Raw genomic sequence first — 21,472 nt, forward strand, 5'->3', positions numbered from 1 at the left:
CATCATCAAATAAGATTATATACTCAAATTGTGCATGTTCTATGAAAATTTCTAATATTTTCATAGATTTTCTTTTTTAGAATTAATACCAAGGATTGAAGTCATGAAGAACATTCAAGAAATGTTGAGGATAATTGTTCATATTTTAACTACATTACAACTGTTTGATGAGAAACCATAACATTCCCATTTTTATTGGGAAGAAAAAGAAAAGTGACTTTGAAAAATCCCAAACTTGGGCCTAAGAGCAGAAGCAGCAAGAATTATGTTCTCAACTCACGATTTCAACAGCATGCACGGGTTTATGTTATTATAAACGCACTAAGAAAAGTCAAATGCAGAGTGCACCATTGATAACATATCAGCGATAGAGGCTTTCAGATCTGAGATTTTCTGCAATTTCGGTCTCCCACCGGTCTCCGTTCTCAAGCAACTTTTCTTTGTCATAGAGGAGCTCCTATAACATCACAAAACTATTAGGCTCACATTCATAGCAAGACTAGCGGCTTATATAATACAATTTAGAAACGTAATAAAATCAACCTCGTGAGTCTCCGTTGCAAACTCGAAGTTGGGACCTTCAACAATGGCGTCAACAGGGCATGCTTCTTGACAAAATCCACAGTAGATGCATTTGGTCATGTCAATGTCATACCTGAAAATTAAGATTAATTAGAGACATGGAGAAAAGATGACGGGGTGGTGCGGAGGTGATAGATCACCTTGTGGTCCTACGACTACCATCTTCCCGTTCCTCAGCTTCAATTGTGATCGCTTGGGCTGGACAAATCTAAGAAGAAAATAAAAATAGAATAACAGACATAAGTTCAAAGCCGTAAACTCAGAGTAATGATCAGCTATGCTCGAATGGTTAAACACGTAATAAAAGATTGAATTCTGTCTCCAAGGCTTTTTAAGAGATCAAAACCCTCGGTATTTCAAGTATGGCCTGCTAAAACATTATGTAACATTATTAAATCTGTACAAAATTTTGAAAATAATATCAACTCTTAAATTACGGGGCTACCAAGCAAAACTTCTACGAAGATGCAGTGTGATCAAATTAACCAATGATGGAATATATGAGCACAAATAGTTCTCAAAGTTAGCATTTCTTACAGAACTCATATTATTAGGCTAGATCCCCTGCTAGACCTCCCCAAGGCCCAACCCCTTTGCCCTCTTCGAATCTCCAAACCTCATTACTCGATGTAGTTTTTAGTTTCTTACAGCATCATGTCCATTGATAGGAACTAGAAATTGAAGTAGAAAATTGAGTATGGACTGTTTTTACACACAGTTTCTCCACACCAAATGCCACACCATCAAGACTATACTACCATGAGAGTATGGACTGTTTTTTTAATAGGAAAATATCTCTCCCCCAGATTTGCCTCCGTCCTCACTCCAACCCTTTATTTACACTAATAACACCTCTTTTTATAGTGTAAACACCTCTTTTTGTAACTCTAACTAACAACCTGATATAACTTTTACAAACTATAATTTTAACTTCACATACAACCACTTATTGGTTACTGAGACGAGAAAAAAGATAGCTACTTAAAGACTTTGTGACTGTATTACCTAATAAATCATAAGCATATGGGTTAAAAAAAGCATACAGTAGAGGCATACAACCAGCCACATTTGAACATAAAAATTTAATGGCAAAAAGGACACAATAAATCCCTCTCAAAAACAGATGCTTGCACAAATACAGTCTTCAGTCAACGAGACAAAGCATGTCTCTTATTCCTGATCACCTTAGGTGCATTCTATCCTAATTATATTTCTCAATTGACTGCATAATTAGGACTAAGACACAGTGCTATAGCCTAAGAGTAGGAGTCTAGTAGGAACGACAATTATTATCACCTTCAACTATGAGGATGGTTGTTAGACTAAAAGTATTATTAAGAAAAACTTGTTGGCAAGATATATACAGACTTCTCTAACTCTAACATTTCTTTGCAGAATTATACTGTGCAATCCAAAATGACTTAAAGTAAAAGATTAAAACACAGATCCAAATTCTTACAGCTTCACAAAGTTTGCATGCAATGCATCGTTCTTCTCCAGTTGCATATCGTCGGAGGGCATGCTCACCTCGAAAACGAGGGCTTAGTGGGCCTTTCTCGAATGGGTAATTGATCTAGACAAAAGATGTACAATAATCAGGAATCAGCCATCAGGATCAACCAGAAGTTTAGCTGATTGCTAGAGAATGCTGGGGGAGGACACTTACAGTAACTTTTTTCTCAAAGAAGTATTTAAGAGTCAACATCAAACCACGAACCATTTCAGTGAGAAATAGTGTGTTTATGCTACGCTCAAAAACTACAGATGGAAAAGAAATTAATTTTTGTAAGAACCATCAAATATAATCAAAACAAATAACTTTTAAAGATTTAAAAGAAAAAATGGAAGAGACGATGGAAGGAAATATAAAATTACTAGAACTCCAATCCTTCGAGATCTCCTTGGCAAGCTGCTCTCTTTCTTCATCGTCTGCAGAAGTAATGAGATGCAAAAGAAATTTAAGCAAAGAAAAAAAGAAACCTATAACATAATTTCAGTAGAAATAAAACCAATAAGTTCATATCACGGAAATCATCTATATACTGACTGCTTAGTTCATTAGTCATTAGCACAATTTGGAGATAAATTATACCAACATGTACATAAAAGTGTATGTTCAGACAATGAGAACCCGAAACAAAACCTTTTTTGGTGCTGAACAAGTGTGCACTTGACCGAAGACCATGAAAAGGAGAACCTTGCAGTGCTTGTCCAGACACGGCCTAACAACAATAGATTACACAAATAATAAATAATAAAGGATAATAGGTTGCTACAACTACCAGAAATGAGAAATATTATTTTTGTGGCATAATTCCTATCATGTTTTCAATCAAATTGGCATACATCTCCGTGACAATAAGAGCTCATGAAATAACATTTTTCATCGAACTTGAAGTGTTCACAGCAAAGCTAATAACACCTGAAGGCCATCCAAAGGTGAACATTGAACAGGATCCTCCCACACCAACGTAGAAATAGATGAATAATAAAGATTACAAAACAAATAACTGGTAATTTAGATACAAGAAAAATAAGCCACATAACACCATAAATTAGATCATTAATTTTTTTTCCCAATCATGAGCACATGGATAGAATTCAAGGAAGGAACATGAATAGCATAACTCTCACTAAAATTCCAGAAACCATTTGCAGATCTTAGCGACATTATCTAGATAAAAATCTACATTTAGCCAAAAAGTCCAGAAATGTTGCATTGCATAAACAACCTAACCATCAACTCCCCAGTCCGCCAGCAGTTATTACCCCGTTCACATGTCAACCTCGTCTAATTAGCAAATAAAACAGTAATGGAACAAATTATTTACGCAAAAAATAATTCACAATGACCATCACTAGTAATCATGGTTCAGCCAGATTGCGCAAAACAAAAGAAGTAAATCATCACTCGGAAAACCACGGCTCATTCTTCTGCCAGCTAAATTTATAAAAAAAAAATCTCCTAAAACAGAAAGAGAAGCCCATCGTATGGTGTTTTCAAGCAATTTGTTGTCACAAGTCCATCGCCAACAAAATAGGAGAGGGAGAGAGAATAAAAATCAGGGCAAAGAAAACTGCTTACAAGGTGTCGAGCACGAAGAGCGAGAAGGGATTTCCGAGCTAAGATCGCAGCCATGGCACACGGAGGCTCTGCAAGTATTCTTCACCGCTACACGGAGGGTGGGATTCGGAAATGTTCTGCAGACTGAGCTATGCGATCGCTGCGTCCCTGAATCGTTCCGACTTCCGGCCGATAAAACGCCGCGTCTTGGGCTTGGGCTTGGGTTTGGGCTTCTTGCCAGATATTTGAGCAGGCCCAGATCTAGGATGACACGGGCCCATAAAAGATGAGAAACTTGTGTGCTGATTAAATTTCAGACTTAAACCATGAAAGTATAAATTTAGTTTGATTGGAAATCTAATCGTCATTTGATGAATATGATAAATGGGTAGCTGCAAATCTAGCAAATTTTAATTAAAATATTAAAAGGATGTAAAATTACAAATTTGGCTCTTAGGAGGGAAACACATAAATATTTAGATGTACTTCATATTGAATGGATAATTTACGGACCGAGTTTCAGACCTAGAATAAGAGTCCTTAGACCTTGTTGTTCTGGCATACAAGTAAACACGAACATGAACCTTTTAAGTTTTTTTTAGTTCAATAACATGTGGGTCAGATATTCAAATTTCATTTTGTTTGGTCAATAATAATTTTTTTTAGTAGTTGAATGATGCTCAGGCTTTGAAAGTTTTAATTTGATTCTTATTGTTTATTCAAACTTTCGTATTAACAATTTGTTTATAAAAAAACAATAACTCGAAATTTTCTATTTAAAAAACTATTTTAATTTACTATACAATAGTCTAGGGTGTGATAAATATAAGACAACTTTGAAGAATAAACCAACTTTAGAGTTGGGTATATGGTCACCACTAATCCTTTAGTTTTTTTTTTTATATATACAAAATGTGGGATAGAGATTTGAACTTTTTATTAGAAATAGGTACCTTAACCATATGAACTATGTTCCATTTCGCGTAGTTTGATTTTTTCTAATGGGGTGTTTCTTTGATAAAGTGTATATATAATGACTTAATTTTCTATCTCAATCTTCGATGCTTCGAACCCCGCAATGGGAACTGAAAAAAGAGAGAAAAAAGTTCTCTGGATATAAAGTCAGGCCTTCCGCAGTCTGCCGGCCCGTTCCAAAGCCCATTTGCGGCGGTGTTTATGCGAAACCTGCTCTGGAGCTCACCGTCTTCTGAAGATTACCAGAAATGGCGGCCGTTTGCCGATCACTTCTAACGGCCGCGGGTTCGAGGTCCATCGCCGGCCGTACCAGAACACTGACTCCTAAAACCCTAAATCCAATGCCTGTTTCTTCTTCTTCGTCCAGAGGCGTCCCTTCCGTTTCCAGGTACTTTCACTTCAAATTTGCAGTTTCATTCAGAGGTTCAAGTCAAACCACTGCTTGCGTCCGGTTCTATCCTTTACCTGCCGGAATTTCATTCGATCTTAGTTAATTTTCTGTTATTGACTTTCTTTTTGCTGGATATATTTGATTTTTCTCAATTTTTGTTGTTCGTACTTTGTTTTTGTCCAGAATTGTTTCGTCTTTGGCTACTGTGGAGTCGCTGATGCCACTCCACAGCGCCGTCGCTTCAGCTCGGCTGAAGTCCAAAATTGCTGTCGACTCGCATTGCTGGAGCTGGCTTTCTGAAGGTTGTTTAATTCTCCATTTCTCTATTTAGATTGTTCTTGTATAGACGTACGTTTTTATCTGCGATGTGGAGAGGATTTTTGTTCATATTATTCGTTTTCTTAATGCTGCGTCTCTTCTCTTACTCTATGTTTGGCTCTCGATCCGCTGCAACATCTAAAGGAGGAATTCCTGTAATATTGCTGCTATTTTCCAATTTTATCTCTGAACTCATATATTTGATATCAAATGAAGTTAGAGAACTTGGGATTTGGGAGATGCCTTCTTACTTCCAAAGAATATACAATGTGATTTGTTTGCCTTGAACTTCAACTCCCTGTTGTTGTCCTCCATCGTAAGTTAAGCTCGAGTTTAAGCTTAGTTTGAGAACAATTTTGCTTTCAATTTTAGATTTTTAAAAGATTAGACAGTTTACTAATAATTTCTTTATTTGGTTTTCTACTTTTTTAGAAAATGCTTCTGAAACCTTGGCCAAATTTCAAAAGCTATAAACATTACATCGCCCAAAACCATTTAAAAAACAAATAATTAGAAACAAAATTGTTGTCGAAAGAGTTGTTAGTTATTGATTAACATATTGTTACTTGTGTCTTGTGTGTATTTACGATCTCTGTACTGTCAATAAGATTCAATAAATGGTAACATTCAATTATATAATCTACATCATCATCCATCCATACTACATCTCTCGTATCACATTGAGTTCATATCTAACTTCGTTTTACTTTATCGTTTAGGATTTGCAACACCTTTGTGACGTAAGATTGGCACAGACGAATGGAAATCGACCATACAGCTCGATAACTGGTTGCTGATAGGGGCTCTCAGTAAGAGTTGCGAGGTTTTCGCTTTTCCTACTTATCTTTGTTAGATACCTTTGTCACAAGGTAGAATCATTTGGGCTGTTCCTTTTCATCATTGTATTGTTCAATGCGGCCACATTTTCTGGATATGCAGAGAGTTATTGTTTTCAGCCTCTAACCACAAAACTTGAGAGATAGGATTTTTATCAGGCATCTCTCTGTTTCTTTATGGTTTTAATGTGGGGGTTTTGAGCTGACTTCTTAGAACATTCTGCTGAGCTTGAAACTTTAAGAGTTGAGTTTAACCGATCATCAGATTACCGTTTTTCAGGCATTTCTTATCCTTTGAAGCTAGTTAGATTATAATAGGAATGGTTTAGTCTTATTTACTGGCTTAGTCTGTATCTGTGCCAAAGATGTGATGAATTTTTTTCTTCAGACTGTTGTCTTCTAATGTCATCAATACCTGTTTCAAGTCTCTACTTGGATTTGGGATTAGATAGTCTAAACTGGTGAAAGACTTCGATCCATCCCCATAAAAAACAGTGTAATGGGTCTATGCTAATGTCTAATGGGGGTGAAATTGCATGTTTATACCCATTTAAAACACAAAATGAGTTTGCAAGATGAATTGCGAGATGGAAGTAGTTGCAAGATAAAACGACCTTACTTGAACAAGATAACTTTGTATAAAAGTTGTACATCTGTATACTTGAGTTGATAGAATATGGCTAACGAGATTGAAAATGTCTGCGAGTTGGATTTTGATGTTCGATTTTATAATATCTATGAGGCATATTTGTGTGGCACTGTTCACAGCAGGTTTAAAAATATTTAAACTTCGAGTTAATGGAATGAATAGTTGAAACTTGAGTGAGAAAATGACAATAATTTTTTTAAAAAGAAGTTAGATTTTGATGTTTGATTTTGTAATATGTATTACACGTATCTATGTATCCCTGTTCATAGTTTGTTTAACAATATTTAAACTTGGAGTTTATGGAACTTGAGAGAGAGAAGTACTCTTGACTCACTCATATTTGGCATAGAAAATACTGAAAATGGATTTTATTGATGTGCAATATGTTTACTTTATAAGGAAGAGTTTTATCAAATTTGGCCATGTTGACCCCGTAGCCCCTCTCCCTCCCTAGGGGATGAATCGCACCTAAAATATTAGAATTTGAATGAGATTTACGATACTATCATTGTATATAACTAATAGTAGTACATGACTTGACTTAGCATCTTTCCTATCTTCGCTGCACTTGCGCTTTCCCTTGCTCAGATGTTCGCCCTTCTCAATCTTGGAAAGGTGACCCGCGGGAGACGGGAGCCCTTTTAACATGCTAGCAGCTTTTTAGCATCTTTCCTATATTCTCTTTCTTAAAGCAATTCGACCCCTCACCCACCTTGCCACTTGTGAAATTAAGAGCTCCAAAACTTTCATAACATTTTCTGTCTAAATTATACAACCCGTCGAGCAGTATAGTTAGATCATCTCGAATTCCTATATCTCGCTGACCCTTTTGAGCAATACTCTGTATTAACAACCTATTTTTACAACCATCTTGAAAGAAAGATAGAGTAACTAGCAATAATCTTCCCGGAAGTAAAAATGAACAAATTATCCAGCAACAACTCTTCTCTGAAATTATTGGCCATAAAAACGATTTACATGTGCCAAAAGAAAACAAATAAAAAGGGCAAAAAAGGAGAGTTGCCAAACTATTAGATAATTATCAGCTTCTTCTTATGTAATTACATTACAACACCGAAAAAGAGGAGTCGTTTTCGTGCTTATGCGAGAAATGGGACACCAAGAGCATGGACCATTTCGGTTGCTAAAGGGAACACCTTTCTAGGTTTATATACAAACTTAAGTTTCCATTTCCTTTCCTATATGCACAATACTGAGAGAGATTTGGAGAACCCAACTCACAGTACAAAGCCACCATTTTGTTTTGTTTCATCATCGGAGTTTTTCTGGCTGCGGGGGATGTGTTGCACGTCGGAACCAAGTGTTGAAGGCTCTGAACAGGTGAGGGCAGTCGTCAACATTTCTGGTGAAGCTAAGACACTGCTGTAACAACTCCTGTGCATCTGACAAGGGAAGCGTCGAAATGATTCTCAGGAATGTTTCCTCCAGCTCCATACACAGGTTTTTGTTACTGGAAAACAAGGGCGAGTGGTCTTTGCTGACTATCAGAACTGGAAGCCAATTTTTTATGAGCTTCTTTCGAACCTGAGAAGTTAGAGCGAAAAGCGAGTAAATAATGCAGTTTCCTAATCAAACAAGAATATCATCAAACCCAACAGTGGTACTCTACTCGGGTTAATATAGATCTACTACTTCTGCAATCAACTGTTTTAAGATGGATCATCTAGGAAGACTTGCGGCAAAAAAGCCTCATTTATGCCAACAAGGGACAGTTAGGGGTCAAAAATAATGCTTTGATTCATCATGTATCAGTCATCTTTTTCTTTTCTTTTCTTCTTTTTTTTTTGTGAAAAATTCAGCTATCTGGCCTTAATAAATAATTTTCTGCAAGTTCAAGAACCCTCCCTCTAATTAAACCACAGAGACAATAGAATAAATTAATTAGCTAATAACATAAAAAACCAAGCTATATCCCTAACATTTTTACAAAAATACAAGGAATATTCTGCAACTGATTGTATAGTCAGCTTTTTTTCTCATCCATGCATCATTAAAGTTCATTTCTCGTCAAAGAATTGCCATACAAATTCTAGATGCAAGGCCCTGTTTCTCCTAGTCCTAGAAACTGCCTCTACACTAACTCCTTACTCTCTCACCCTTCAAAGTGTAAAACATGGCAAAATCTCATTTGAATTGATCGTTCAATGTTTTCTTTAATCCAAGCTCTGTGAACTCGAGGCCCCCAAATCCTTTAAAGAGCAAAAACTTCAAAACTACCATACTCCCAAGGAAAAATGAAGGTATCACATCACATAAGCAAGTAACCATAACCCTCCACGCCTCCATAAGAAAATTAGACAAAATTTGTAACTAGATCACACTATGTTGTTAATAACTTGCCTCCACTCAAAAAGATAACAAGGGGGAAAATGGGTCCAATAAATTAACACTCAACAAAATCTCAGAAAACTGAAATGCGAACTGTCTATTTCAGCTGCATTCCAAAATATGGAAACAAAATCCTACGCAAGCTAGCTACTACACATAACCACATTTCATTAGATAGAAAAATCTGATTAACACCAAAATAGAACATCACCATCTTTCAAAAGTCACACACAGACAGCACATTTAAACATAGGAGTCAATTGGAAACAAAAAAAATATTTTACTCGCAAGAAGTTGGAAAGAGCTATGCAAAGTGATTGATATACCTGTTTAGTGGCCAAAATGCTACCAGCAGCAACTGCATTAGCAAGCTTGCCAGTGCATCGCAGAAGAACAGTAGGAAACCCGGGGACAATGCCCCTCAACGCATCGTCTCGAAATGTTCGTTGTAAATCGGCGGTGAAAGAAGCCTGTTCACTCCATTCAGCCACAGCAACATCGGCCACCCTCAATTCAATCATCCTTTCAACCAGCCACGACAAATGCTTAGCATTTGTCATTGCTGTGTGCAAATTGAGCCTTTGAATGGCCTCCGTCTCGTTATGGTTTCCTCTAAAATCTGGGCTTGAATATTCCTCCAGAGACTCCTTCACGACCTTCAGGCTCGTCTCGAATGCTCTCTTCAGCACTCTCTTGGCGGACTCTCTTGAGGAGAAGTCCTTCATAAGCCTCGCCACGAATGCCTTCACGAAAGCCATATTGGGATAGTTATGAATGGCAGCTAAAATCAGTCCCTGCAACATTTCCTCGCAAGAATCATTTCGGCCCGGCGAAACCCTAGCAAGAAGCTCCCTCGATTCTTCCTCCTGCAGAAACGGAATCAAACCCATGACTCTTTTTTCCTCCTCGTCACTCCACGGCACGGCCTCGAGAAATCGAACGCAGGACTTCACACAATCCTCGAAGAGAAATTTAAGTGCAACAGGGAGGAGATCCAGCGCGGCCTTCGCGTTATCTATAGCGTCCGACATATCATCGGCGTAAAGAAGCTCAAGAACAGCCAAATGGTTATCCATGGAGCCCTGCGCTGCCGGGACACCAAAATCCAACCTCAGAGGACCGGAATCATCCTTCTGTGGCTGCCATCGGTCGGACAATCGGGCAGCAAAGTACTTAGATCGGCGAAGAACATGAGAATGAAGATAAATCTGGACATCGGAAGACGTGAGGGAGTCGGAATCGGAGGAATCAAAAGGGGTAACCTCCTCGAAGAGGCGGAGGACAATATCGGCGGTGGAGGCGTCGTTGAAAGCCGCGACCGACGAAAACGATGTGGTACGACGGAGAGTATGGGGCTTTTTGGAGACTTCAGTTAAGGATTTGTCCGGTAAGGAGGAGCAATCGATGACGGCGGCGATGGAGGAGTGGCGGCTGGTGGAGGCAGAGTGTTGAACGCGCTGCCTCTTCTTGGAACCTCCGACGGTCATTTCCTTACCGATTCGCTCGTAGATTAGCTCCTTCCACGCGAAATCAACCCTAGGAATCAATCGAACAGAAACGAAGAGGATGAAGAAGAAGATGAAGAATACATTTCAGATATGGAATCGGGATTGTTCTGGATTTGGACGTTTCATTGAGATGCCATTGCCAACTGAAATGGAAACTCTTCGAGGAATCGACAATTTTGGTGATTTATATTTAAACAAATTTTTAGTTCTCGTTTTGTTCCTACCCTTTGCATTTCGAGTTTTTTTTTTTTTTTTTTTTTTTTTTTTTTACAAATTGGATTGGAGATTCGAACTCGTGACCCTAATTGGAGGGTTCGTTGAACTATGTTTATATTGATTAGGGTTGAGCATGGATCGATCAGGATTAATTTTTGGTTCACTCCAACATCGAAAATCGACTCTAATTTGAAAACTGACGGTCTACCTACAGAAATTGTCGATTTGATCCGACTATGTATTTTTTTTTTAAATTCCTTTTTTTAATTTATTCACATTCTTTAAATTATTTTTATTCAATTTCTCTAGTATATATTATTTTTCATTATTGTTACATTCGAGTTTAAATTCTCTTGTAGTGAGGGTGAGGGTTTCAAACCTAATGTCTAAAAACATAGAAATAAAACTAAAAAAATAAATTTAATAGGTATATAATTATTAGTTGGTCGGTCAAAATTTGGGGGTGCAGGACGGTAGACTGACTGAATTGTCGATTATGAAAAATCGAAACCTATGATCAAACTAACAAACTAAGGAACCGGCGACCAACGTTGGTTTGGTTGGTTTCAATCAGTTGAACCAGTTTTTTTATCTCTTTACTCACCCCTAATGTTGGCATTCTGACTCACATTTAATTTCATTTTTTTGTCTTGAAATATTTCCGTTGCAATTTGATAATTCAATTCCTGGAGTTTTATCACATATTTTGGTCAAATTATCAACTTGAACATAGTTGAATTTAAATATATCCAACAAAAAAATCGTTATTTAAATATTATTTTAATCTCTATACTTACGATGTATATTTTTATCCTTATACATTTAAAAAATAATCATTTTAGTCCATTTATTTTACTTTTTGTCTTAATTTTTCAAATTTCAACACACGCTCGAATCAACAAATTTCTTAAAATGAAATATTTTATTTTTGCATTTCTATCCCTTAGTTATAGATATTTAATGCTCACAAGTCAAATATTTTTCTTCTTGAAATATAACCTAACAAGAAAAAAATTAGATATAAAATTTGTATTAAAATTTTAACCATAAAATAAAAATTAAAAATACAGAAATCGAAATAAAATTTTGAAAATAGATGGGACCGGAAGAGGGAACTAAAGCGGAAACTACATTCATCTTTGAACCTAAATATAAAATATCTAGATCCAGACATCTAGATAAGTATCACATTAAAATATCATTACTTGTTTTTTCTTTAAAAAATTTACAGATGCTCCATAAATGGCAACCTTATCCTTATCCAATCTCATAGAAATGATAAAACATAAAAATCTAATATAAAATTGACCGGGACACGATTATTCGAAGATGTCTGTCGAGATAAATTAATCATAAAGTGACGATGCATCCATCTACGTATAGGTGTGATTGGAAACCACCTATAAAAGAAAAGAAACTCATGTATTTTTTTATTTTGTCCAAAACTCACGTCGAGACACTGTAAAACTTCCTTGAGAATTGTGTGGTAGGGCAAAAACAGGTGGTGCAAGTGATAATGATGAAAGAAAATGAAAGTTATGAAAATTGGAGACCTCCATCAGCGACAATGAAGACGACGTTGGCGTTATATATTTGTGATTGAAGGTTTATTTTTTTTAATTGTTGATCAAATATATATAGACTTGGGCTTCTAATGTCCTATTTTAAATGGTTAATGATGCTTCGTTCAATTTCCTTTGGTTCGCATTGGTCTACAAGATAAATTTTTTTCTTTTCATATTCAAAAGTTATGAAATAAGTTGTTAGATCATATCCGTTCATGAAAGATCTTTTCGTTTATTAAAAATGGTGAACATCGCCAAAAACCTTATACCTTATCATCTTCTCCAACGAAAATCAACAAAAATCGAAGATCCAACTAATTTCACGAAGTAGATTCAACAAGGACCTGATCAGATCATATAAAATGTAAGTCCTAAATTATTTGAATACTTTAACTTATTTTTTATTCTAAAACCCTTTACGTTCATTATTCAAACAAAATGTTTCACACTAGTTATTTACTAATTTATATTCAACATTTTTTTACTATTCATATTATATTTCTAAATTTTAATAGATTAACTTTCAATACAACTTTGTCGTTTAAAACTTCTTATAAGTATTATTAACTTTAAATATTTTCTTAAAACAATGTTCTTGATTTTTTTTCTTTTCCAATATTTCGTCATCCTAGAAACTTTGTATACTATGCATATGATTTATTGTTTCTAAAATTTGTAATGATACAATTTTAGGGTATTATTAATTTTTTTTTTCAAATTTGTTTAATGTCTTACTTTCTTAGATTGAATATATTATGAATAATATATTGTTAAAACTTTTGAAGTATTATAGGAAACAATAATAAGAATCAAATTCATAGAAAATAAAAATAAAAATAAGAGGCAAATTTTTTTCATAAACTAAAAAATTGACAGAATTTTAAAATTTAGTTTTTAGAATCTATCTATGGAGAGAAAACATTTGTTTCGTGTCATACTTTATTGATAAAAATATTATAATTGAAATATACGTTACAATTTTAAAATATAACTTAATATAGGTTTTATAAAAATAAGAACTAATTCATCAAAAAAAAGTTTGTCTTTTTTTTTGTTCAAAAACCAAAGATTTTAACATTTTTAAACAGAGAATGCAAGAAGTCTATAGAATAAAAGAAAATAGAATGACCTCATTTAATCGTTTAATAACTACTTCATAACTACTCCATCATTCACATGATTTAACCGTGAAAAACTACTTTTTAATGGATGAATAAAAAACTTTATTGTAGAATATCGACATAGTTTTGAGTTCTCTATGTATGTTTCACTCTTAATTAATTACAAATTTTAACCTGTATACATTTTTGTGTTAGAAAAAAAAATCATACATTTCAATTGTGAAAAAATTCAATAATTATATTAAATAATTATTTAATCTAAAATAACTGTGTTAAAAAAATATTTCATTAACTTTTATTTATTTACTATGTAATGATAGTCTAATTATTATGTAATTACTTTTATCAAATTTTTTTTAAGAATTCTTAGTTTTTTATATGTATATATTGAAGGTAAAGTTTCACCACAAAAATATCATGTTCCAAAAAATTTCTAAACCACGTGAATCTAACCAGTAGAATAAAATTATGGGATCCACCTTAAACTTTGTAAAATTTCTTTCTCATTCTTTATTTCATGACCCCACATATATATTATAATTAATTTATAATTTTTATCATTTCTCTTTCTTTATTAATTACATCAGTATAATTTTTAATTAATTTTTTATACTTTTATAATTTATTTTCTATTTATACTTCAATTTTTATTATTTGATGTGATTTTATTACATAATATTATAAATTTATATTAATTAATATAATAGATTTTTTAAAATATAAAAATATAAATTATTATTTTTAAATATTAGAATAATAAAATTTAATAATATGTTATATTAAATTATGGTTCTTCAACTAAAAAATATTTTATTTGATGTAATTTTATTTTAATTATTTATTATTTATTAATATTAAATAAATTATTTAATAAAAGATATTTAATATTAATAATATAGTAATAAATTAAATTAAAATATATTATTATTGTAATTAAAAAATATTAGTAAAATAATGTATTTGTAATTAGCTAAAAAAGCAGAAGGGATATACTAGTTATTATCATATATCTAATTTCAATTCCGATTCGAGAAAGTATCAAAGAAATTCTGATTATGATTCTAGAAAACTTTTTTTTAAACAACATCCAAATAATAACACTCTCATTACGATTAATTTTCATTTCGATTTATTCTCGTTAAACAACACCTTAATTCATTCTAGTCTTTATCAAATTTTAAATATTTTGTTTTACTAAACTTTACCTAAAAATACTAGTTTATAGTTTTTTCCTTTTTTATGCGTCACCATTAATTTTTCTTCATTTTACATAATGAGAAAAATCATTTATATAAATAAATTTTTGAAGTCACAAGAAGTGAGCTAAAATTAAAGTTACTAAACGAGTCGATGTTTTCGTCATATGATTAATTAACTATTAACTACAATAATTAAAAGGTTTAATAACTACAATAATTAAAATAGTTTTTTAAACCACAATACTAAAAATAGTTTTTGATACGAATTTTTTGTAGACTTCACTTTTTTTAAAGGGTAATTGAATGGTTACAGGATTGATATCGAGAGAAAACTAATAGTAATGATCAAAATGATTATTTATTTAAAATTTAGGACTAAAATAGATTGCTAAGATCACAGATAAAAATGTAATAAAATTAAAAGTTTATAGACTAATAAACATTTTGAAAGTTTAAGAATTAAAATCAACTAAATTTAAGGTGTCTTTGACAGTAATAACACAATGAGTGATTTAAGAAAAAAATTAAATAGAATTGATTTTCTAAAATCATCATCCAACTATGCCTTACATCAATTTAAAGTGATTTTAAGTTTTCTTAAAGTAAATTTTCTAATTTGTCAAATATGATCAATGTGAAGAAATTGATTTTGACATAAAAAATACAAGAGTGATTTTGACCATACCAAAATCACTCCCAAACATACCATTAGAATAACATATAAGAATTAGAGAAATTGTCTTATGTGGGTCGTTTTGAAAACCATTTTTCACAATGTTTACATATTTTACATATTTAGATTTCGAGATTACATTTTTTTTATTAATATCAAGATTGCCCTTGTTTATTCCTTTTACAATTAATAAGATTTGTGTTTTATTTAAATGTTTAGATTTTATTTTTAATGAAATGTTTTCAAATTTGAATTTTCCATATTTATATTTAGATTTTCAAAACATGACACAACTCATTTATTTCAATAACTTTCTTCCTTCAATATTATATTCCAAATCATTCGTTTATAACAAAATAAACCTCAATTCTTTAATTTTTCGATGGTTTTTGTTTGAATTTTCTGACGATTATTGTTTGAACTTTTCAACGTATATTGTTTTTTTCTGGCGTTTTTTTCTAACGTCTTTTTTTTTCAATAGTATATAAATATATGCTCCTCTAAAAGCTTATATAATATATATTTTTTATTAGTTTATACTATATATAATATATTCCAACAACCCTTATATAATAAATTTTTCCTTTTAATCTTCAGCGGGATAAACATATACTCCTCATTATGTATGAAACTAGAAGGTTATATAATATATACTTTTTATCTAACTTATGATATGATAGTAATATACCCCAATATATTACATAATATTTCGTGGTATATAATATTTATCTCCTTTATAACATCTCTATTTTCTTCTTAAGGGAGGAAGGGAGTGGCAAATTTTGGTGGGAGAGGAAGAGAGAGTTTGAGATGTGATTTTTGAAACCCATTTGTTGGGTTGGGCTAATTGAAAACATGGACCTAGTGGGCCGAGCCCATCTTCATATGTCAATGTTTAAGTGGTTGGTAAGCTCACAAATTTTGTTTTGAGTATTCTATTAACAATAAATTTTTATTTTGGTATTTTGTTTATTTATATTTGTAAATTTGAGTATAGCTCTAGTTAAAGCACCGATTAAAAGTTCTAATCTCCTATTGTGATACCAAATTCGAGGAAATAAAATAATAAATAATATGTTGAGGAAATAAAAATAAAATAATAAAACACTAAGAATTTCTAAAATTTCAAACTTATTCATTATTTTTCTCCCTAATATTTCAAAAAACAAAAAATTTATTTTATTAGTTTTTAACAAATATTTATTTAATCTTTAAATTGTAAAAAGGAAAAGAAAAAAAGAAAATAGTACTAATTTTGATCCTTATTATTCTTCAATCAATAGCACATATGAATGACGTGATTTCCATTGTGTCTATCAACATACGTACTGATGTGAGTATGAATTGAGACCATAGAGACTAACAAAAGTCGACATTAAACGTTGATGTAGGTATATATTGAGACACTCTACCTAATATCCACCTCACCAATTTATGGCTTTGATAAATGCTCATGCAACATTTTAATACATATATTTGAAGTAATGTAAACATTAAAAATCAAAATAAATTTTTTAATATTATTCAAAATCGACGATTTGAATTTTCAAACAATAGAATTTAAACCTTTATATTTTGATATATACTTTTTTTTTGTTGGTTGGTTTGGCAAAGGAGACAGACATTGATTTTGAAATTGGACATGAGCTGGTTTTGACCTATAGCCTAGTGCCTTGGTGCCTGTGTTTGGACCCGACCAACCCAACCACACAACATAATTACTTTTCGTTTTTGCTCTCGATTTTTTGCTGAGGTTTTTTTAATCCAATACGTTAGATGTGGATTCGAATTCAAACCCTTTAATCAGATTTAGGTATTTGAATTAGTTGGGTTAGATTTAAGTTGATAAATTTTTGTTAATTATTATGTCTGGATAAACTTCAAACACAATTTCAAAAAATATATTTAAAGTTAGAAACTCACCGCCTTTAAATTAAAAATAAGTGCCTTAACTAGTTAGAATTAAGTTCTAGTTAACCACAAATTGAAAGTTTTTTTATTTTACACAAAATAGTCATTTCATTTATGTTTTTATTTTCTAAAACAAAAATTTGTAAGAAGGTGGTTGAATAACTATTTATTAAAATTTATTGGTCATAAATTATAACATGACATTTTTTTTAATTCAAAGACTCTATTATATATAAAATTGCTAGTTCTTTTTTAATATGACAACATGTGAGAGTGGTGATTCAAATTTATGATTTTATGTCGGAAATAGGTGCTTTAATCCATTGAGTTAAGTTCAAGTTAGCTACGGGATTGAAAATTTTTTTAGTACACAAAATTAAAAATTTATAGACCTATTTGACACCTAAAATTTATATATATAATCGAAAATTTAGAGCTTCATTAAACGCCTTTTAAAATTTTGAAAATCGTTCAATGCAATTTTTAGAGATTAAGCTCGTAATTTAACCAAACTTATTTATTTTGCTTCTTTGTTCTGAAAGATGGTATTTAAAAAAAAAGTTGAATTCATTTTCGAAAAATTGTAAAGGGTGATTCACAATGATTTTAATTTATACAAGTGATTCCATCACAAATTTTGAAAATAATGTAAAGAAGAAAAATATAGGTTGTTTCTAAAAATATAAATTTCAAAAAGAAAAAAAAAAATTGAAGAACCAATCAGCGATTGGCGCCGCTTCGAAATTTTTTCAAATAGGGCATTAAATTACACTTCATATATTATGCTGCCCTATCTACTTCCCAAAGTGCTCGTGATTTTCATTAAATTTACGCCTTCTACCCTCGTCCCTCGCTATCCCTCTCAAAATCTCACCTGGACTCTTAAGCCATCTTTATCGTTCATTTTGATCCATATATTTTAGAGAAACTATTCTTCTAGTCATTTGATTATTTTCAACACAAATGTAGTTGTCCTAACTTTGTATTAATCTAAGAGGTTAACTTTGTGTATAGAATTTGTTTTAAAGTTTTGTAAATAATTATCAAAATAGTCATTTTTTAAAAATAGACGAATCAAAGCAAATATTTTGAAATTAAATTAATAAAATTTGAAAGTAAAATGATCCAAATGAACAAAAAAATCAATATACACTATTGGAATCGTAAAATTATTGTTTTTTTAAATAATGGTAAATTTATTTGATTTTTTAATGATAATCTAAAATTATACTCAAATTTTGTTGATTTACTAGTAATTCAATGGAATTTTTTCTTTTTGAATTCGAATTCATTAAATTTTAGTTGTAAATAAATACCTTAATTAATTGAGCTATACTGGAGTTGCCGTCAACCAAATTGGTTATATTTTAAATTATTGACTAATATCTCTAATGTCAATCAATGGTTTGGTAGGTATGTTACACATGAATTAGGCAACTCAATTATTTTTACAATTTTTTATTTGGAAATGATATTTATCTGAATTTTTGTAATAATAATGTCAAATTTACAAGATTCCTCCATGGAAACTCTATTTTATTTAGTCAATTAATTATGGTAGTATTTATAATTGACCTTTCATTGCTTAAAAATGCCCCCACAATATTTGGTTAGTGTTAACCCAAAATTTAAGGTGGATTTTTGAATGTCCAGATCATCTTTTCGTGCCAACGTTTTAAAAAGGGTAAAAAATATTTTTGATTCTATTCTGATTGAAGCAATGTTTTAACCTTCAAACTTTAGTCAATTTTTAAATTTAAAACACTTTAATCTCTGAATTTTAGTATATAACAATTTAATATATATAATTTAAATTTTGTAAAGATTTAGTCCTTGCTATATAAAATTTTGTTAAGTGTTTCACCTATGTAAAACAATAGACGCTTAGAGATTATGATTGAATGTGTTTATAAACTATTGAGACTAAATTATTATATTATAAGAATTTGATAATTGTTACAAAGTAAAAAATATAGGAATCAAATCGTCACCTGCTAAAACATAGAGTCTAAACCAATTATTATTTCACCTTTAAAAAAAATAAAAAGCAGCTAATGCACAGAGGAGAGGTATTATTTTACACAATTACAAAAATCGACAAAAAAAAAGACAAAAAAACAAAACAAATAAAATGGAGCCACGTCATTGTATTATTATTATTTTTTTAAAAAATAAAGTGCGAGTATTATGTCAAACGGAATCCATTAACGTTAGGGTCAAAATCAAGGGTTGTTGAAGAAGTCAAAAGGGGGTGGAGTAAACTGACGGCGTGAGGTGAAACGTCGACGTTGGGGAGAATCAGACGGAGAAGACAAAACAACTACTAAAGTTTGGATTTTGTAACAATAAATAATACAATCTTTCTTCTTGTAATAATAATAAATTACGTTTTACCAAATTAAGCTCCTTAATTGAACATTAACCAATATAATATTTTCTAGAGAAAATTACAAATACCAACACAGAAGAAATATTTACATACATAGCATTAGGTTTAAAATTTTATAAAAAATACATAAATTATAAACTTACAATCACGTGAGACCAATTAATCATTTGTGGTTTATTTTTTTAATATAATATGTAGGGGTGGAGGATTGAACTCACAACTTTATCATTAGAGATTACCGCTGAGCTATGCTCGCTTTGACGTTTGTGGCTTTTTTTTGATAAAAATAAAAAGTAATAATATTTTAATAAATACATATTTATATGGTTATGTAATTTTTTAAAGGAAGGAAATGATTAGAAAAACGTGGTAGTTGAAGTTTCCAATTCAATCTCTTTTAATTATTGTCTTTATCCTTTTATTTTATTCTTTAAAAGGAATAAAAACATCAATAGTAGAAATTATTCCTACAAAAGAGATGGAGAGGAAAAAAAAGTAGCATTCATTGTGGTTTGAGTTTCATTTAATTCAATAGTTTTATAGGTAAATATTTCAATATTTCTATGTTGTTATACTATGTTAATATACCGTCTCGTAGTTTTGTAGACTGAGTAGAGAGAGGTAATAAGCTAACGTTTTTTGTCGGTAGCATTAGGAATTTGAGCTCGCTAAAACTTTTAGCTACTATTTTTATGTTCAGCTAAAATTTAATTTAATTGTGGTGAATTATAGTCCTCAAAGTCTAGCTATCTCTTGTGTATATAACAAACACTATTTCATTGTTTCATTCGTTTTCGATACGATAGTGAACACACACACGTCAGGTTTGTTTGGGGGAAAGAATACACTGGACACGTGAAGGACAGCCATTGGTGCCCCAAGGTGACCCATAAGTCATGCCCCAGCTCGGACCGCCGAGATCACCACCACTAGCGTTGACAGATACTAAGTATGAGGGCCGAGGTGAACCTGGCTGAGGTCCGACCTACCGAGAAGCTCGGTGGGGGCCGATGAGCTACTGTCAGCGGCGTGATTATCGGGTGTAACCGTCGGTCCCGAGATTACCGGGTGTAACCGACGGTCCTGAGATTACCGGGTGTAACCGTCGCGAGATTAGCGGGACTACCACCCATAAGTAGAAGACTTCACTCCGCGATCAGGTACGATGATTTCTGACCTCGAACTAAACTGGGAATCCGACCTATACTGACTTGATCGTCGGAGTGCTCACCTTTTTATGCAGGTCCGCCCAAGTATTCAGATCGGTCCGAAGGCCGAGTTCGAGCTGCAATCTGAAATACACTGTTGTGCATATCCTTGCATAAACATTTGGCGCCGTCTGTGGGGACGACAATCTAAGTCATCCCAATTCTTTTAAACCAACACGCGAGCGAAAATGGTTCAACCAGCAAACTCGACCAATACGGCAGATCGAAGGACTCTAGCTGCCAGCGATGCCCACCAGAGGGAGGTCGGAGCAGCAGTGGTAGCGGGGCAAGGTCACGACGGCCTAGCAACAGAACCCCTCCGTAGGTCGTCACGAATCACCGCGCCTGTCCTACTACCTGCGCACCCAAGGACATCCAAGGCCACCCGTGGCCGAGGTGGGATCTCTAAGAAGGGCGCCCGGGGTCCAGCCCCGGCTCCAACAAGTGAGAACTTTGACGCACTCCAGAGAGAAATGGAGGCAATGCGCACACAAATGCGGTCCATGGAGGAAATGTAT

The 21,472-nt window shown here is 32.6% G+C and overlaps 3 protein-coding genes across 3 annotated transcripts; 1 reads left to right on the top strand and 2 right to left on the bottom strand.

The window, feature by feature from the left end:
* Nucleotides 1–113: 113 nt before the first annotated feature.
* Nucleotides 114–3,828, bottom strand: LOC111007833 (NADH dehydrogenase [ubiquinone] iron-sulfur protein 8, mitochondrial). Its single transcript, XM_022280354.2, has 8 exons — nucleotides 3,668–3,828; nucleotides 2,726–2,804; nucleotides 2,458–2,511; nucleotides 2,249–2,340; nucleotides 2,042–2,155; nucleotides 723–790; nucleotides 544–655; nucleotides 114–457 (listed from the first exon to the last, which is right to left on the bottom strand). Exons 1-8 carry the CDS (start codon nucleotides 3,719–3,721, stop codon nucleotides 362–364), a joined length of 669 nt encoding a protein of 222 aa, XP_022136046.1. The 5' UTR covers nucleotides 3,722–3,828; the 3' UTR covers nucleotides 114–361.
* An 872-nt stretch (nucleotides 3,829–4,700) lies between these two features.
* On the top strand, nucleotides 4,701–6,449 carry LOC111007834 (envelope glycoprotein). Its single transcript, XM_022280355.2, has 3 exons — nucleotides 4,701–5,009; nucleotides 5,196–5,314; nucleotides 6,050–6,449. The coding sequence occupies exons 1-3, from the start codon at nucleotides 4,870–4,872 to the stop codon at nucleotides 6,067–6,069; spliced, it is 279 nt and encodes a 92-aa protein (XP_022136047.1). The 5' UTR covers nucleotides 4,701–4,869; the 3' UTR covers nucleotides 6,070–6,449.
* Nucleotides 6,450–7,846: 1,397 nt separating this feature from the next.
* LOC111007832 (BTB/POZ domain-containing protein At3g05675) lies at nucleotides 7,847–10,848 on the bottom strand. The gene is made up of 2 exons (XM_022280353.2): nucleotides 9,491–10,848; nucleotides 7,847–8,360 (listed from the first exon to the last, which is right to left on the bottom strand). The coding sequence occupies exons 1-2, from the start codon at nucleotides 10,649–10,651 to the stop codon at nucleotides 8,088–8,090; spliced, it is 1,434 nt and encodes a 477-aa protein (XP_022136045.1). The 5' UTR covers nucleotides 10,652–10,848; the 3' UTR covers nucleotides 7,847–8,087.
* Between the last annotated feature and the right edge of the window lie 10,624 nt (nucleotides 10,849–21,472).

This window comes from Momordica charantia (genome assembly GCF_013281855.1).
Source record: "Momordica charantia cultivar OHB3-1 chromosome 4 unlocalized genomic scaffold, Mcharantia_2.0 BLBB01000004.1, whole genome shotgun sequence".
In the NCBI taxonomy this organism is placed as follows: Eukaryota; Viridiplantae; Streptophyta; class Magnoliopsida; order Cucurbitales; family Cucurbitaceae; genus Momordica; species Momordica charantia.

Excerpts from the sequence above, each read along its gene's own strand:
- LOC111007833 (XM_022280354.2), bottom strand. The coding sequence starts at position 3,721 with ATGGCTGCGATCTTAGCTCGGAAATCCCTTCTCGCTCTTCGTGCTCGA. Across the intron at positions 2,341-2,457 it reads CTCGAAGGATTGGAGTTCTA|TTTTTGAGCGTAGCATAAAC; the intron begins GTAATTTTATAT and ends TTCCATCTGTAG. Across the intron at positions 458-543 it reads TTGCAACGGAGACTCACGAG|GAGCTCCTCTATGACAAAGA; the intron begins GTTGATTTTATT and ends GTGATGTTATAG.
- LOC111007832 (XM_022280353.2), bottom strand. The coding sequence starts at position 10,651 with ATGACCGTCGGAGGTTCCAAGAAGAGGCAGCGCGTTCAACACTCTGCC. Across the intron at positions 8,361-9,490 it reads GCATTTTGGCCACTAAACAG|GTTCGAAAGAAGCTCATAAA; the intron begins GTATATCAATCA and ends CTAACTTCTCAG.
- LOC111007834 (XM_022280355.2), top strand. The coding sequence starts at position 4,870 with ATGGCGGCCGTTTGCCGATCACTTCTAACGGCCGCGGGTTCGAGGTCC. Across the intron at positions 5,010-5,195 it reads GGCGTCCCTTCCGTTTCCAG|AATTGTTTCGTCTTTGGCTA; the intron begins GTACTTTCACTT and ends GTTTTTGTCCAG. Across the intron at positions 5,315-6,049 it reads CTGGAGCTGGCTTTCTGAAG|GATTTGCAACACCTTTGTGA; the intron begins GTTGTTTAATTC and ends TTTATCGTTTAG.